Raw genomic sequence first — 17776 nt, 5'->3', positions numbered from 1 at the left:
CTCTCTGCCTGCCTCTCTATCTACTTGTGATCTCTCTGTGAAATAAATAAATAAAATCTTTAAAAAAAAGAAAAGAAAGAAAGAACTGAGGAAAAGATTCCCTTCGAATCATCTTCTGTATTCTGTGATGTCAGGTGACAAACTCCAGCTGAGAAAGTCACTACTTGAGGGGAAGCGTTAGCATCCCAGTCCCTGGCAATGCCAGAAAGGGGCCACGTCATGGACCTGTTTGTGAGGGTATCACAGTCTCTAGTCAAGCATGGCTTATGGCATCGAATAGGAGCCCCGTAAACTCATTACATTTGACAAAGTCTCAAGGAAACAAAGTTTATCAGATTTCTTATTTTTATGTTTAAGTTAACAGAGACAGAGGAAATCATTCCAGTGACCCATCATAGAGCACTTCCAGTTCTAAAGAATACTGACTTACTTCAGGTGATAACACACTACCATTTTTAAGTTTCTCATCCACACTGTTCCTTCGTCTCTGTAGCTGATCCTTTTCTTTCTGGAGGGCTTGAACTCGTTCCGAAATCTTTATTTTCTCCTCAGCTGTGCTGTGTTGAAACTCTACATTCTTTTCAGACAACTCTTGGTCCAACAAGTTCAGGCGAGTTGATATTTTCAAACTATCTGTGCTTAAGACCTAAAAGACACAATCAACCAAACACCCCAAAAACAGTTATTTGAAATCCAGGCAGCATACAAACTAGAAAAATAGAGAAAATTATTAACTGCGTATATTTTTGGCTCCCACACTGTTGTTTTCTCATGGGGTTTTTGTTGGGGGGCAGTGTTCATTTTCTAAAATCTTAAGTTGAATGCTTTTTTTTAAAAAATGGAGATTCAGAATGCCTGGGTGGCTCAGTTGGTTAAGCATCTGCCTTCAGCTTAGGTTATGATCCCAGGGTCCTGGTATCAATTCCCACATCAGGCTCTCTGCTCAGAGGGGAGCCTGCTTCTCCCTCTGCCTGCAACTCCCCCTGCTTGTGTGAGCTCTCTCTCTGACCAAAAAAAACAAAAACCAAACAAACAAAAAAACACACCTTAAAAAAAAAATAGAGATTCAAGGGGCACCTGGGTGGCATAATCAGTTAAGTGTGTGACTCTTTTGATTTCGGATCAGGTCATGATCTCAGGGTAGTAAGATCAAGTCCCATGTCAGATTCTGCGTGGGCATGAAGCCTGCTTGAAATTCTCTCTCTCCCTCACTCCTCCCTCCTGCACTCCATTCATATTCTCTTGCCAAAAAAAAAAAAACAAAAAAAAAAAAACAAAAAACGAGATTTAAATGTTGAATTTATTGAATTTATTGCCAGGTATTGCTTGGCTGCACCAGACTACAGAATATTGGTTTTGAGAGGTAGTATTTTTCTTTTTTATTATCTCCTAAATTAAACTTTCCTTCCTTGGTCTGTTACATGGTTTTATGGCTTATAACTAACTATATTATAATTTCCCTAAAGGTTGAGATTTGGTTTGTTGCTGCTTAAATATGTATTTTGTTTCTATTCTTATTTCATTCTGGTCAGAAAATATGGCCAGTTACAGTAATGGAGATTCTCATTATGGTCTAACCTAAGAGAATTTTAAAAATAGTTTTGCATCTAAGTAATTACATGTATATATCATTAAAAATTATAAATTTTTTTAATTTAAGTTTTTTCAGTGTTCCAAAATTCATTGTTTATGCACCATACCCAGTGCTCCATGCAATACATACCCTCCATAACACCCACCACCTGGCTCCCCCAACTTCCCACTCCCGCCCCTCCAAAACCCTCAGTTTGTCTCTCAGTGTCCACAGTCTCTCATGGTTTGTCTCCCCCTCCAATACCACAGGTTTACTATTATTTTTTTTAAAGCAGCCCCTTACCTCACCCTTTTACCTGAGTCCCACTCCCCAGAAGCAATCATCTTCAACCTTTCTAGCCGTTTCTCCTGGTGTTAATGTCCATGTTCCTAAATAACATGACCCATTTCAGATATTGTCTATGGACTATTACAGAAGACAAAGACTTGTCACCATTATACTTCCTCTACTTCCTACTCCTCTAGTCTCCCAAAATAAGTTATATTGCAATTTTATGTTAAATCAATACTCTGTTGGGATTTCCGGTTGGTTCAACAGATTATGTATCTGCCTTCGGCTCAGGTCATGATCCCTGGGATGGAGCCCCGCATCGGGCTCCCCGCTCAGCAGGGACCCTGCTTCTCTCTCTCCCTCTGCCCCTCCCCCCAACTTGTGCTCTATCTTGCTCACTGACTCTCTCAAATAAATGAGTAAAATCTTTAAAAATAAATCAATACTCAGTTTACATGGCTTTGTGAATATTACTCACAGCTGAACTATCTAGTATAAAATGACCCTTTTCCATAGGATACAACTTTTGGTACCATTTACTGATTCTTCCCCTAATAGAAAATACATTTCCTCTCAATACTGTTTTTTTCACTTGACCAAACTTAAATCAGGAAGTCTGTTTCACACTTTTCTGGAAACATTTTGTCTGAAGTCTCCATCCTCCTGGTCCAAACTGGTTGTTCCAGGACCTCCTTTCGGTGTTACCCTGGGAATTTCCATGTTGGATCACACTTTCAGGACCCTGAGTCTTCTTTCTTCACAGTTGGTGCCCTCACGATTGTGGAGCACATCCTGTAGTAGCTTCCTGAGACAGACTAGGTCGGAAATCATTTTTTCACCTGCAAATGTCCTTATTCTGCCTTCATATTTGATTCAGAGTTAGGTTCAAGAGAGAAGCCTTGATGGGAAACCACTTTCATTCTGCAGTTGGAAGACAGCTGCAAGTCTCTTAGTTTCTACTGAAGAAGGTAAAGAAATCCGGTGCCATTCTGATTGTTGAGATTTGCAAGTGACTCGTCTCTTCCATTTGGTAGCTTTCGGGATCTTTTCTTTTCCTTAGTGTACTCAAAACTTCACAATGATAAACCTTTGGCACTCACTTTGTCAGGCCCTTGATGACCTATTTCAATCTAGAGTCTCATGTCCTCAGAGTTGGGAAAATTTTTTCTTTGATAATCCCCTCTCCCATTTTCTCTGTTATATCTTTCCGAAATTCCTATTTCTTGGGTGTTGGACTTTCCAGATTTATCTGCCAACTAAATTTTTTCCCCCCATTTTCCATTTATCCTTTTATTTACTTTCTGGGATGTTTCCTCAATGTTCTCCTCCAACCTTTAAAATTGCCAGCAGTTCCCATTTTATGGATAGAGCATTACCTTTCACCACCTTGACGAATATTAAGGATTTGCTGGAAGCTTTTTCAGCTCCTTCACCTATCTCTAATGTCTCTGAGCTTCTTTTTTCCCTCAGTCTCTGTCTTTCATGTTAGTAGCATTCCTGAAATGGCTGTCCCATGTAGGAGTCAGGTATGAAAATGCTGATATCCTGTGTGGTGGGTATGCTTTGTCACCATAGTGTATATCTGGGGTCTGGCCACTTAGTTGGGGGTGCTCTAGGGTGTTTGGTGAAGGCCTTTTTTTCAGGGACTGTTTCAGAAAATCCACCAGCGTCCCGCTTGGGAGGTATAAATCTGGGTGCCAGCATTCTGGGATCCAAGTAGAGTTAGGAAATGGCTGTCTTAGGATTCATATGTAGACTGGACTTTCATTCGTTCCCTGCTGAGTATTCTGACTTACCCAAACCTCTGTTGTACTTGGTTCAACATTCAGAAGATAAACTGTCTAGATTCAGAGTGGGAAAGAACGACTTCCTGATGATTCTGTTTTTTTTTTTTTTTTTAAAGATTTTATCTATTTATTTGACAGAGAGAGAGATCACAAGTAGGCAGAGAGGCAGGCAGAGAGAGGAAGGGAAGCAGGCTCCCTGCTGAGCAGAGAGCCCGATGCGGGACTCGATCCCAGGACCCCGAGATCATGACCTGAGCCGAAGGCAGCGGCTTAACCCACTGAGCCACCCAGGTGCCCCTGTGATTCTCTGTTTCCATCCTTATGCCTCACTTCTGCCTTCTGAAAATCTCGGTACCTTTATTTCTGAGTCCTTTTTTTTTTTTTTTTAAGATTTTACTTATTTATTTATTTATATATACATACTAAATTTCCGCATGAGCAGAGGCGGGGTGGGGGGGCGGGCAGAGGGAGAGGGAGAGAGAATCCCAGGCCCCACATGGGGCTCAATCTCACGACTTTGAGATCATGACCTGAGTGGAAATCAAAGAGTCAGACCCTTAATGAACTGAGCCACCAGGTGCATCTCTGAGTCTTTTTTAATTTTATCTATGTGAATTTTATCTTATAAAGGTGTTATCTTAAAAAAAAAAAAAAGGCTAATGCTACAGCTATGGCTCTCACTGATGTCCCTCTCCAGGCGCTTGGATTGCAGCCTCTTTTGCTATGTCAGTAACTACTTATTTATTGCTTTCCATTTTATATTTCTTGGTAATCTTTTGTCTTCTGTTGTCTTCCCCCCCCTTATGGATATATAATTTTTGTGTAATAGCTTTACTGAGAGATAATTCACATATCATAGAGTTCAACTATTTATTTTATTGATCAAGATTTTCTTTTTATTTTTTAAGTAATCTCTATACCCAACGTGGGGCTCAAACTCATAACCCCAAGATCAAGAGTCATACACTCCACCAATGGAGCCAGCCAGGAGCCCCTAACTCACCTACTTAAAGTGTGTAATTCAATGGCTTCTAGTATATTCAGCGTTGCACAACCATCACCACAATCAATTAATTTTAGAATGTATTCACCCTCCCCAAAAATGAAACCCCACGCCCATTCGCAGTCATTCCTTTCTTCCCAACTCGCAGCCCAGCCCTAAATAACCACTACTCTACTTTCTGTCTCTATGGAATTGCCTCATCTGCACATTGATATAAATGGAGTCATACAATCCGTGTTCCTTTGTGGCTGGCGCCTTTCCCTTAACACAACATTTTGGGGTTCATCCATGTGGTAGCATGGATCAGAACTTCATTCCTTTCTCTTGCTGAGTAATATCCCACGGTACGGATATATCGCTTTCTGTTTATCCATTCATCAGCTGACGGACATTTGAGTTTTTTTCACTTGGGGTCTATTATGAGTAATGCTGTAATGCACATTCATGCACAGGTTATTGTGTGGACACATGTTTTCACTTCTCTTGGATGTATACTACGAGTGGCACCACTGGGTGGTGCAGTAACTCTAAGTTTAACCTTTTGAGGAACTGCAAGATGGTCATCCCAGGCAACTGCACCAATCCCACAGGCAGCGTATGAAAAGTCCAATTCCTTCATATCGTCACCAACACTTCTCATCTAGTTTTCTGACCACAGCCATCCTATTTTTTTTAATTTTCTAAAAAGATTTTTATTTATTCATTTGACAGAGAGAGATCACAAGTAGGCAGAGAAGCAGGCAGAGAGAGAGAGATGGGGGAAGCAGGCTCCCAGCAGAGCAGAGAGCCCGATGCGAGACTCGATCCCAGGACCCTGAGATCATGACCTGAGCCGAAGGCAGAGGCTTAACCCACTGAGCCACCCAGGCATCCCCACAGCCATCCTGTTAAGTGTAAAGTAGGAGCGCATCTATGTTTTGATTTGCATTTCCCTGATGGCTAGTGATGTTGAACATCCTTTCATGTTTATTGGCCATTTGAATCTCTTTTTTGAGAAATGTCTATTAGATCCTTTGTCCATTTTTTAACCGAGTTGTCTTTTTATTATTAAGACTTCTTTATAGATTCTAGATACAAGACCTTTATCAGGTACATGATTTGAAAATATTTTCTCCTGTTCTCTGGGTTGTCTTTTCAATACCCACTTTCTTGATGGTGGCTTTTGCATAACAAATGTTTTTAATTATCATTAAGACCAATTTATCTAATATTTCTTTTATTGCTTATGCTTCTGGTGTAATATCAAAGAAACCACTGCTTAACCCAAGGTCACAAAGATTTACACCTTTGTTTTCTTCTAAGAGTTTTATAGTTTTATTTTACATTTAGGTCTTTGACTTATTTTGAGTTGAAATTGTATATAGTATGCAAATTTTTTTAATATCACATTCCTTGTCCGAAACGCATAGGATTGAATCTTGTATTTCTTAAACACTGAAAAAAGATGTAATCTATTTACATTTTGTTCAGAAAAGAACCCAGCAATATAACAGTTTCCAATTTTTCTTCTGTTTCATTAAAACAATCTTCAAAGAATCAGTTTCACTTTGCTCTGCTGGGGGTTTGATTTATTTGTATGTCTCTACCTATCTCAGTATGTTCTTTTTTTTTTTTTAATTTTTAAAGATTTTATTTATTTATTTGACAGAGAGAAATCACAAGTAGGCAGAGAGGCAGGCAGAGAGAGAGGGGGAAGCAGGCTCCCTGCTGAGCAGAGAGCCCGATGCGGGACTTGATCCCAGGACCCTGAGATCATGACCTGAGCCGAAGGCAGCAGCTTAACCCACTGAGCCACCCAGGTGCCCCTCTCAGTATGTTCTTGCTGCTAAATTTTACATTGTGTTGAAAGGGGAAAACTTCCTTTTTTTTCCCATGGATCATGAAGTAAACTTATTTCAGGAAAAATATTTTCCTTTTTATTTTTTGCTTTTTATTTCTTTTGTGATACAGAACATATAATAAAGGTCCCAGTTTATTTTCTTCTATTTACTCACGTGGATATTTTGATTTGCTCATCTCCTTTGCTGTCGCTGACATGTTTTGAGGGATAGCTCTTAAAACTTGACCCTGACAGCCAGCGTGAGCAAGCTGGTGCTGGATACAGCACCAGCAGCTAAGCTGGTTGGAGGGGCTGTCCCTACCCTTGTGTCCCACAGCCTGGTGCTAATAACTACTGAACAGGACTGGGGAATAGAGGACAGGGAAGAGGTAAGTGCAGGTCTCCGTGCTTGTCTACCTGCTATACTGAGGAGGGGAGGTTAAGAACATGCCACCATCATCTCAGATCCTACTGGTCTAGACACTGGCTGAAAGGCAGACCTAAGAAAGAGGGAGGTCACTGATTCTCTCTATTCCATTAATCAGTGTGTCCTCGGCCTGCTGGGTAAAAAGTCCTTTTCAAGTCTGGGGCAAGACAACTTCATTTTCAGAAGCCATTGGTGCTACTGTTGAAAATATCTACAGCTACATCCAAAAAAGCTATTGCCTGGTTCTTCTACTCCCACCACAATCATTCCTTTTGTAGAACTTGAAATTGAGGCAAACTCCTTCATAAAAATCACTTTTTTTGGCTCATAAAACCCGAGTTCTCCAGCAATAGTTCTTATAAAGGCCCCTACCTCATTATAATTTGAAAAATGAACAAATCTTCATTACATAAAGTCTTTCTTCTAAAGGAACCCTGCAAACCCCTAACTTTGGGTAGTTGTAGATCATTTTTAAGACTATTTTTCCAAATTACCAGTGTTCTCTATACAGCATCAAATGGTACAATTTATTTCTTAAATAGAGGTTGCCAGGGGAAATGAAGAGTTATGGCTTCATCGTTACAGACTTTCTATTTGGGGGTAATAAAGTGTTTTGGAAATAGGGTGATGGTTGTATAACCTTGTACATGTGATTAATGCCACTGAATCATACACTTAAAAATGATCAGAATGGCAAATTTTATGTTACCTATATTTTACCATAATTTTTTCAATGCCAAGAAAAAGTTAATACATCATACTTGGCAGAACACGGAACATTTGATGTTAAAATTGCGATAGATTTTAGTGGTCATTAAATAAGCACTAACATGCAAAATACACTGAAAACCAGAACAGATTTTCTTGCAGTTTCAAATTTCACAGTGGTCTGCTTTACTTCTTAGGAAAAAATCCTCCTTCATTGGCGTACAACCACAGTCAAAGGGCATAACAGAGAGAATACCTGACTTGATCTCAGCTTCTTATTTTCCAGGTGGCTCTTCTCCTGTAACAGGGCCTCCTTCTTACAAACGATGGCCTCTCGCTTCTTTAAGTCTTCTTCCAGCTGCTCCAGGTCGTGGCGTTGGTTCAGGACTTTCTCTACTTCTTCATCTAACCATTTCTTTCGCTCATCCAGTTTCTATATTAAAATTCCAAAGAAATGTTACATCACTTGTTTTTCTTCTGCCATAAGACGTATATGGTAATAACAGAACTTCTGATTGGCTAAAACACCCTAAATGAACATTTTTTTTAAACATTTATTTGACAGAAACAGATCACAAGTAGATAGAGAGGCAGGCAAAGAGAGAGAGAGAGGGAAGCAGGCTCCCTGCTGAGCAGAGAGCCCCACGTGGGACTCGATCCCAGGACCCCGAGATCATGACCTGAGCCGAAGGCAGCGGCTTAACCCACTGAGCCACCCAGGCGCCCCCTAAATGAACATTTTTAAACTACCTGGAACACCTTAAGTGAACACTTAAAAACTCCCAGGGAGGATAATAAAACAGTGTTGCTGTCTAAACCCATCAAGAATGGCTCCAGTTAACATCTTGCTGTGTCATATAAGGAATTAATAATCCCCAAATATGTTCAAGTCTGGGATTGTCTAGGCTGACAAAGAAAGGGCTGACAGTTTTCCCCATAGATATGAAGGGTCAGTTGTGAGAACACACTGGGATCTTCTCGGTCACAGAGGAGCGCACCTTCCTCACAGCACTTGGGCTGCCGGCTGCTCTATAGTCTCTCTCCTCTTCTTGAGTTCCTCGATGGACTGCAGAGACTGTCTTTTCTGCCCCTCTATCCTCCATGCCTGGTATACTTCCAGCTCATGACTGGCTTCAGGAAAATGTCAAATGACTGACTGAATGAATGCCTGATTCCATCAGTCAACGAAGTGAATAAATGAAGCCACCCGGTGGAAGACACATATGGCGGAGCACAGGAATGCACTCTGCACCATAGCCTGTCGACATCAAGTAGTTATAAAATAAACAGAGCTGAAAAGATTCCTAAAACAAGCATCTTAGTATTCTCTTGAATTGAGGATACCCAGAAACAAAGAGAACAGGAATATGAATGGAATATGCCTGCCCAAGATGAACTCTACCACGTGCCCATCTGCATTGCGGACATAGCGCAACACCAAGCTAAACAACAAATAATGGGAAAACAAATCAATACAGCATGATTTTCCAGTTCTTCTCCAGCTTAAAAATGGTGCCTAGAAATCTATATTAAATAAATAAAATAAATAAATAAATAAATAAAATCTTTTTAAAAAGGGGGGTATAAAAAAAGAGAGCAAGATGGTCAAAGAAAAGAAGATCCAGAGCTATGTAGACCTCTGTCCAGACCTACATAGCACGGTCCTATAAGCACTATCACATCCAAATAATACTGAAGCCTAAAATAGTAGCTCTACAATCATAAGAAACAGGCTATCCCAGAGCAGCGACAGAAATACTTGAGTTTTGTTATATCTGGTTCTACCTTAGAAACTCTGTATATGAGACCCTATGAAGTCTACCAATTAGCTAAAACGCTCTATAAACACTCCTTGACTGTACGTGGGGTTTGAAAGATGAATAATAGATCTTTTGTAAGGTCCATTCCAACAGGAGGGAAACCTGAAAAACTCTGATTGTTGATATAAATTCTATATACACCTAACTCCTAGGTACCGTGTCAGCAAAAATGGAGGGAGAGATTGGCTCTGCCTGGGAAATGGAAGAAATGTCAGTGTTGGCCTCACAGAGTTAAGTAATATTTTAATAGTGCTTTGAAAAATGGGTAGGAGTCCACATAATACAAGTTTTTTAGGGAAACAATCATAAATGAATAGATTTCTACATTTGAATAATAAAGGTTATGATTTGTATAATTCACTGTATCTGAGTTAGTTTTCTGAAAATTTCTTGATTTGTTTTTCTCTTTTTATAGCAAAGGTTCCTATCACGCAGTCCCAATTTTAAATGCTTTCTTATAAAGGAGGATTCATTACAAATCAATGTCCTACTCTAAGCTCTTTGGATACTCGTATGTTCTTGCTTAGAGTCAAATCTAGAAAGCGGGTTTTTGTTTTGCAGTATTAAAAAAACATGAAGTTTTGTTTTTGTTTTATTAATATGTTTGATCCACAGAGTGCAAGAATGTGGGAATCTTCTGGTTATCATATTCATTTAAAATTTAGGGGCGCCTGGGTGGCTCAGTGGGTTAAACCTCTGCCTTCGGCTCAGGTCATGATCTCAGGGTCCTGGGATCGAGCCCCGCATCGGGCTCTCTGCTCAGCAGGGAGCCTGCTTCCTCCTCTCTCTCTCTCTCTCCGCCTACCTCTCTGCGTACTTGTGATCTCTCTCTGTCAAATAAATAAATAAAATCTTTAAAAAAATAAAAAAAATTAAAAAAAATAAAATTTAGATCCTTAACATTTTGAAAAATAGGTCTCACTATTCTTTGCATTCCTATCTCTCCTACTTCCCAGCATACCCTGTCTGCCCAGACATATTATTACCAAGCAGCATGGAATGTCAGGGTGATAGCACTTTAACCAGTGTCTAAAACACACTAGTAAAATAAATAACTGGAGGGGCGCCTGCGTGGCTCAGTCGGTTAAGTGTCTCATCTGCCTTTGACTCAGGTCATGATCCAGGAGTCCTGGGATCAAGTCCCACATCGGGCTCTCTGATCAGTGGGAAGCCTGTTTCTCCCTCTCCCTCTGCTCTCCCTCCTCTGGTGCTCACTCTCCCCCTCTCTCTCATAAATACATAAAATCTTTAAAAAATGAACAAATAAATTGAAAATACATCCAGGTACTAAATTTTACTATTAAGATACATAAAATTTAAGAAAACAAATTTTTCAGCATTAAGGTGACATATTAGCATTTGAGTGTAATTACAGTTTTCAGTGCATTATTTTTCTTTCAGTAACATTTTTAGAATTTATATAAACATTTTTATATTATATAAATTATATAAACATTTTGAATTTATATAAAACCAAGATGTTGTTTCTTTGAACTCTGAGATTAGTTTATGGTTTTCTTTCTTTCTTTCTTTTTTAAGAGAAAGAGAGAGCTGAGGAGGAGCAGAGGGGGAGGGAGAGAGAACGAATCCCAAGCAGGCTCCCATACTCAGCACAGAGGCCAACATGGGGCTCAATCTCATGACCCTGAGATCATGACCTGAGCAGAAATGAAGAGTCAGATGTTTAACTGACTGAGCCACCCAGGTGCCCCTGGATTTCATTTTTCAAATGTGGCACTAAAAAACTTTTTAATTCATCATATATGGTACATATGCAATTTGGTTACATAGGAATAGGAGGGAGGGCTCTGATTCTTAGACATATATTGTTTCCATGGGAATAAGCCAGCCTTTATTTGAATATCAAGACTGGTTTAGTCCCCTAGAAACAATCTAGTGAACATGGATTTCATGTTTACATTCTACAACATTCAAATAAATCCATTTCTACTGAAATAAGAACACAGCACATTTCTGGATGAGAGAGTAATTTTTTAATGAGAGACACATTTCAGAGAAATACTAGAAAATTTGTATTCAGGTGGTAAGGTCTAGTGTTTGCAGATTTTATTCGGAGTCCACCATTTTCTACTTCTATTTAGACCATCATCGGAGAAAACAGAAAGCAGGAAACACTGAATAGAACAGACAAACCTGGAGCTGGTCTGTTCTTCCAAACGAACCTTTTCTCTTTTTCATCTTAAATGCATCGAGCTCCTCAGCTCTCAGTTTCAGAGCTTCTTCCTGTTCTGTTTTTAACTTTAGTTCCTGCAGAGAACAGAAATTGAAAACATCTTACTGATTTTACTGCCTGGCCATCATTAAATATTTATCTAATATTTTATTAAATATTTTTGTAAAAAGGAAGAGAATGAGTAGAAGAAAGCTGGAGCTATTTGAGAAGAAAACAATGTCAGACCCTCACCCAAGCAAAACCTAGGAGATATTAACAAAACTAGGGGTTTTTTTCCCATGGTTTACCAATGTCACAAATCAGCGTAACAGGGATAAGAGTCTGAAAATTACAAAGGTGCTTTTCTATTCTGCCTTTTTGAGCTCATGTCCTTTAGTTGGGCTACCCTAGGTACCCATCTGCCATAGGGATATTAGAATTTATGACAGTAGAAATATGAAAAGAAGTATTCCATTTCCGGCAGTCAGAAACAGGATTTTGCAGCATGAGAACAGCCTTTCAAGATAGATCATGGTCCTATGAAGAGTATTTTCTAAATTCCTTCCATTTCCATCCACATCTTAAGAGACCCCGGATGCTCTCCCGGGGTTTAGAGAAGATGCTGCTGCCCACCACTAACGCTTAGCAGGAATAAGGGAGGAGGCCAGGAACCAAAGTGGGCTGGTCCACATTACTATCTCTTACTGGTCCCTGATGGGTAAGTACAGAAATTGAAAGTGTTCAGAAACCTTTAAAACAATGGAACAGAATAATTTTATGTCTGTTGAATATTAATAACTATAATAACGAAAAGATGGACTTTTATTATATTTTAATTTTTTATTTCATTTTACAACCAGTTCATGTTTTACGAAAGTACTGGGCTGTGACGAACTAATAACAACATGAAACAACATGTGCACCTTCTCCACAGATAATTTCAGAAGTACCGATATAAAGAAAGTAGAAGAAAACTCTACCATTTTCCAGCCTTGGGAAGGGCAGAAAGGAGAAAAGAGATGGTAAGAAAGATGTGTGTCCGTGGCCTTGTGCGTTTTGGCCCCGAAAGGGGGAGAATAAGGTATCACTGAGGGTAGAGGGAGAGAAGGCAGACCGCCGCGCAGAGGTCCCACACCCAAGTGGGCCTGCCCGGGCTCACTGACAGAGCGAGAAGGAGAGTCAGCAAAGACAGACTGATGATAGATTCCTTGGCCTCAAGTGATGTGGAACCTGAGAGCCAATGGGAGTCAGTTGTCATGGGGCCATGACCCCAACACTGAAAATGAGGACAGGCCACTGGGCTAGGAAGCTAGACAGAAAACCCAGTCGCCTCCACGGGGACTTACAACGCCATTAGGAGATGAAATGAAGCCGAAGCACTCCGTGCTCTAAACTGAAAGCGAGACCGGACTACATGTTACACCAGCTCGGGGCTTCATCATCAGGGCAAAGAAAGGCAGACGAGGGACAGCAGTCACAGTCACACACAGGGACCAACTGAAATTCAGTTGGTTGAAATTCCCTTCCCTTCCACGCCATGCGATGCAGTGAAAGCTATATACCCAACCACCACATAAACTGCACTCTCTTCAGGGACAGAAGCACAGGGTGGACGATGGGAGAGACTAAGAAACTGAATATTCTCATTCAAGGGAGCTGGGAATTATTTAAAGAAAATGACTAAATTACCAGAACAAGGTCTGAACAGGTTGACATGAGGTTAGTTCCTGTATTTCCAGCAATTATCATGATAAGGGCTGGGCAGCACAAGAGGGGTGCAGGTGTCATAAAGAACAGAGGGCTTCTAACACACTACGTCTGCTCATCTGCACTGTAGTGAATTTGACCCCATTATATGGACCCATTAGTTTTTTCACACTGCCCAGGCTCTGGTCCGTAGTTATAACTTAGCCCCAGTCACAGTCACAACAACTCCAAGATGTAGAAATAAAGACACCTGGTGGGCACTGGGAGCAAACTGTCTGCTATGCGTCTCCCTCCACCAGTGCTTTAAGAGTAACTGCCGTAGGTCCTACCCTCTCTGCTACATGTTGCTCTGGATATTACTGCCTTTATCTTATAATATAATCCCTGTTGTAATACTATAGTAGCTGTGCACTGGTTATGATGCTAGGCTTCGCACAGCTACTTAATTACGCCACTTAATCCTCACAGTCATCTTACAAGACAGAGACTATCAAAAACTCCATGGTGTAGATGGGGAAACTGGTACTTAGAGAAGTAAAAAGCTCAAGATCACACGATGGCCCACAGTTTCAGGGGTTCCCATGCCTGTTCTTTATTGTTCCTCCACAGACTTCCGGTAAGAACTGCTGCTCTAAGGAGAACCTGTGCGGAAATCCTAGTATTCTCTGGAAGTGTTTTAGTCAAATGGAGAACGGACACACAGCAATGCTAGAAAGTTAGCTCTAAATAGAAGCCTCTGAGCAAAGTTCACTCCCGACAGAGAACTGTGAGCAGGTTTTCTATTTCTGCATGAAGTAGTGGAAACTTCAATATATGTTTGGGGCAGACCGTTCCTTTTCCTGGATACTTGTTCTACCTTTAAATAGGGTCATTTCCCTAGAATGAGAGATATGGCTAAAAGAAGCGAAACTGCCCTACATAAAAATGGAAAAAGTTTAAGTTACAGGCATATTTGCATTTCAGCACACTATGCACTATGCACTGCTTAGGGAAAAGGAAAAAAAAAAAAAAAAAACCCTCTTATTTTGAGATTTAGAAACTGCTGTGTTTTGTTGGTTTAGACCAGAGTCTAGGAGAGAGGAGAAGCTGAGACCCAATGATCACATGACTGACAGGCAGCCCTAATCCTCACACTGGAGGAAGGACCATAACACGGAGACTAGGTTGTTGGCAGTAGTTCCGAGAAAGAAACAGATCCAAGATATTCAGAAACAGCATCTATAGGACTCAGTGGTTCATGGGTCAGAAGGAAGAGACAGAGTCAAGGATGACTGCTAGTTTACCTATCTGAATGGGCCGAAACGTCTGGAAAAGCACATGGAAAACTACATATTCTTCCCTGAGGGAACAGGGAGGGGGAATTGTGGGGCGAGACATAAGGAAGATCATGAATTCATCTATAAGACAACCTCATGAAGAGGTCAGTGGCTGGACACAGGAATCCAGAGCTTGAAGGCAAATCTGGGATTAAGGATTAAATTTGGAAGTTGTCAGAGTTGAACTGTAGCCATGGAAAAAGATGAAGTACCTAAGACAGAGTACAGAAGAGGCATAAAGCTAGAGCTCTGAGGAATTCCTTTATGTGAAAGGCTGATAGGGTAGGATGAGTTAGCAAAGACAGGAGAAAAACCAAGGGGAAGGACAAGGGGGAAATATTTCAAGATGGAGGGAGTGGTGAACTATGCTGGATACAGCTGAGGTTTTATAAGGACTTTAGTGACAGAGAGAGCACTAGTGAATTTCTCCAGAGCTTTGGAGTGGATGGTAGAGCCAGGAGCCAGAGGCCGGACTACAGAGGATGAGAAAATGAATGGAAGCACAAGAAACAGAAACAGGTCCAGTCAACTTTATAATCAACAAGTTTGGTCATTAAGGGGAAAAGAAAGAAAAAAGTATTAGGTTTAAAGAGGATAATTTTATTTTTTATTTTTTAAAAAATTTTTTATTTTTTTATTTATTTGATGGAGAGAGAAAGAGACCACAAGTAGGCAGAGAGGCAGGCAGAGAGAGAGAGGAGGAAGCAGGCTGTCGGCAGAGCAGAGAGCCCGATGCGGGTCTCGATCCCAGAACCCTGGGATCATGACCTGAGCCAAAGGCAGAGGCTTAACCCACTGAGCCACTCGGGTGCCCCTAAAGAGGATAATTTTAAGATGAGAAAAATCTAAGATGTTAAGAAAGAATCTAGGAGGAAAAAAATTTGAAAATACTGGAGAAAAAAAAGAATTAAATGAGATACAAAGCACATAAGTGCTTAGAATAGTACTGACTGAAGATAAATGTTAACTACTGCTATAATAATTATTATATTATTAATGAGTAGCTCAAGAAAATTAAGATAATTATATTTATAACATCTAAAAGAATAAAATATCTGGAAATAAATTTAAGCAAGGAGGTAAAAGACTGTGCACTGAAAATTATAAAAGATTGCTGAAAGAGATTAAAGAAGACCTAAATAAAAGGCAGCCCATGCTCATGAGTAGGAAGACCTAATATTGTCATGATGTCAATACACCCTAAGAACTCTGCGGATTCAGTAAAATCCATATCAAAATTTTAATGGCCTTGTTTGCAGAAATGGAAAGGCTGATCCTTTAATTCATACGGAATTGCAAGGGGTCTCAAATGATCAAAACCATCTTGAAAAAGAACAATAACAAAGTTGAAGGACTTATTTCCATTTCAAAACTAACTGCAAAGCCAATAATCAAAGCAGTGCAGTACTAGCATAAGGACAGACATACAGACAAATGGAACAGAACTGAGTTTAGCTATAAATCCATAAGGCTACAGCCCACTGATCTTTGACAAGGGTACTAAGTCCATTCAATGGGGAAAGAATAATCTCTCTGACAGATGGCACTGGCACAACTAGATTTCCACATGCCAAAGCATGAAGTTTGACCTCAAAATCAATCAACAACCTAAACATGAGTTAAACCATAAAACTCTTAGAAGAAAACAAAGGGGTAAGTCTTTGTGACTTCACATTTGGCAGTGAATCTTTAAAGGACACCAAAAGCACAGACAACAAAGAAAAAAAATAGATAAATCATAACAATCTTGCTCCATCAAAGAATATTATCAAGAAACTTTAAAGGGATACCTGGGTGACTAAGTTGATTAAGCATCTGACTCTTGATTCTGGCTCAGATCATGATCTCAGGGTTTTGAGATCGAGTCCTCTGTCAGGTTCCACACTGGGAGTGGAGCCTGCTTAAGATTCTCTTGGGGCACCTGGGTGGCTCAGTCGGTTAAGTGTCTAACTCTTGACTTCGGCTCAGGTCATGATATCAGGGTTGTGAGATTGAGCCCCACGTCAGGCACTATACTGATCCGAGAGTGTGCTTGAAGATTTTCTCTCTCCCTCTTCTTCTGCAACCCCCCCACTCAAATGCTCACTCTTTCTAAAATAAATAAATCATTAAAAAAAATAGATTCTCTCTCCCTCTCCTTCTGCCCATAAACCCCCCTAAAAAGAAAGTTTAAAGACAACCTACAGAAATGGGAAAAATATATGGAAGTCATGTATGTGAGAGTTTAATGTCTGGAGTACATAAAGAACACCTATGACTTAATTAAAAAGATAATCCATTTGAAAAGCAGACAAAGAACTTGAAAGACATTTCTCCATAGAAGATATTCAAATGGCCTATAATGATGCTCAACATCATTAGTCAATAGGGAAATGCAAATCAGAACCACAATAAGATACCACTTCACTACATGCTTGGATGACTGTAATAGAAAATAATGTGTGTTGGCAAAAATATAGAGAAATTAAAACCCTCATATGATGTTAGTGGGAATGTAAAATGGTTCTGTTCTCTACCAAAAACAGTTGGTGATTCCTGAAAAAATGAAACATAGAATTACATGACCCAGCAATTCCACTCCTAGGACTTGAATAGTTAACCTGTAGGTCAATTTTTACCACAATATTATTTATAGTAACCAAAAGGTGGAAGCAACCCACGTGTCTACCAGCAGATGAATGGATGGACCAAATGTGGTCTAGACACACAACAGAGTATTACTTGGCCACAAAAAATAATGAAATTCTGATACATGCTACAAAATGGATGAACCCTGAAAACTTGATACAAAGTGAAAGAAGCCAGACACAGGATAAATATTTTAAGATTCCGTTTTTATGAAATAGCTAGAATAGGCAAATTCGGAGAGACAGAATTAGATTAGACATTACCAGGGGCTGGGGGGGAAGGGGGAAATGGGAAATTACTGTTTAATGGTTACAGAGTGTCTGTTTTGAGTGATGAAAAAGTTTTGAAGATAGCTAGTGGTCTCAGTTGTACAACACTGTGAATGTAATCAATGTCATGGGGCTGTACATTTAAACTTGATTAAAATGGAAAATGTTATGTTTATTTTACCAAAATTGACAAAAATAATGTAATATCCCCAAACCCACTGAACTGTATATTTTATGTGAGTGAATTGTCTGGCA

At 39.9% G+C, this 17776-nt stretch overlaps 1 protein-coding gene across 2 annotated transcripts in view; it reads right to left on the bottom strand.

Moving 5' to 3' along the window:
• Window positions 1-17776, bottom strand: part of KIF27 (kinesin family member 27) — a 90507-nt gene that overhangs the window by 19769 nt on the left and 52962 nt on the right. For both annotated transcript variants that reach the window (XM_046023233.1, XM_046023234.1), the window contains 3 exons: window positions 11583-11696; window positions 7865-8041; window positions 431-646 (listed from right to left, as the gene is read on the bottom strand). In XM_046023233.1, coding sequence (XP_045879189.1) covers window positions 431-646; window positions 7865-8041; window positions 11583-11696 — 507 coding nt within the window. The remainder of the gene's footprint in view (window positions 1-430; window positions 647-7864; window positions 8042-11582; window positions 11697-17776) is intronic.

This window comes from Meles meles, chromosome 11 (genome assembly GCF_922984935.1).
Source record: "Meles meles chromosome 11, mMelMel3.1 paternal haplotype, whole genome shotgun sequence".
Classification (NCBI taxonomy): Eukaryota; Metazoa; Chordata; class Mammalia; order Carnivora; family Mustelidae; genus Meles; species Meles meles.
The sequence above is the reverse complement of the archived record's forward strand: the minus strand, read 5'-3'. Positions and strand labels throughout refer to the sequence as shown.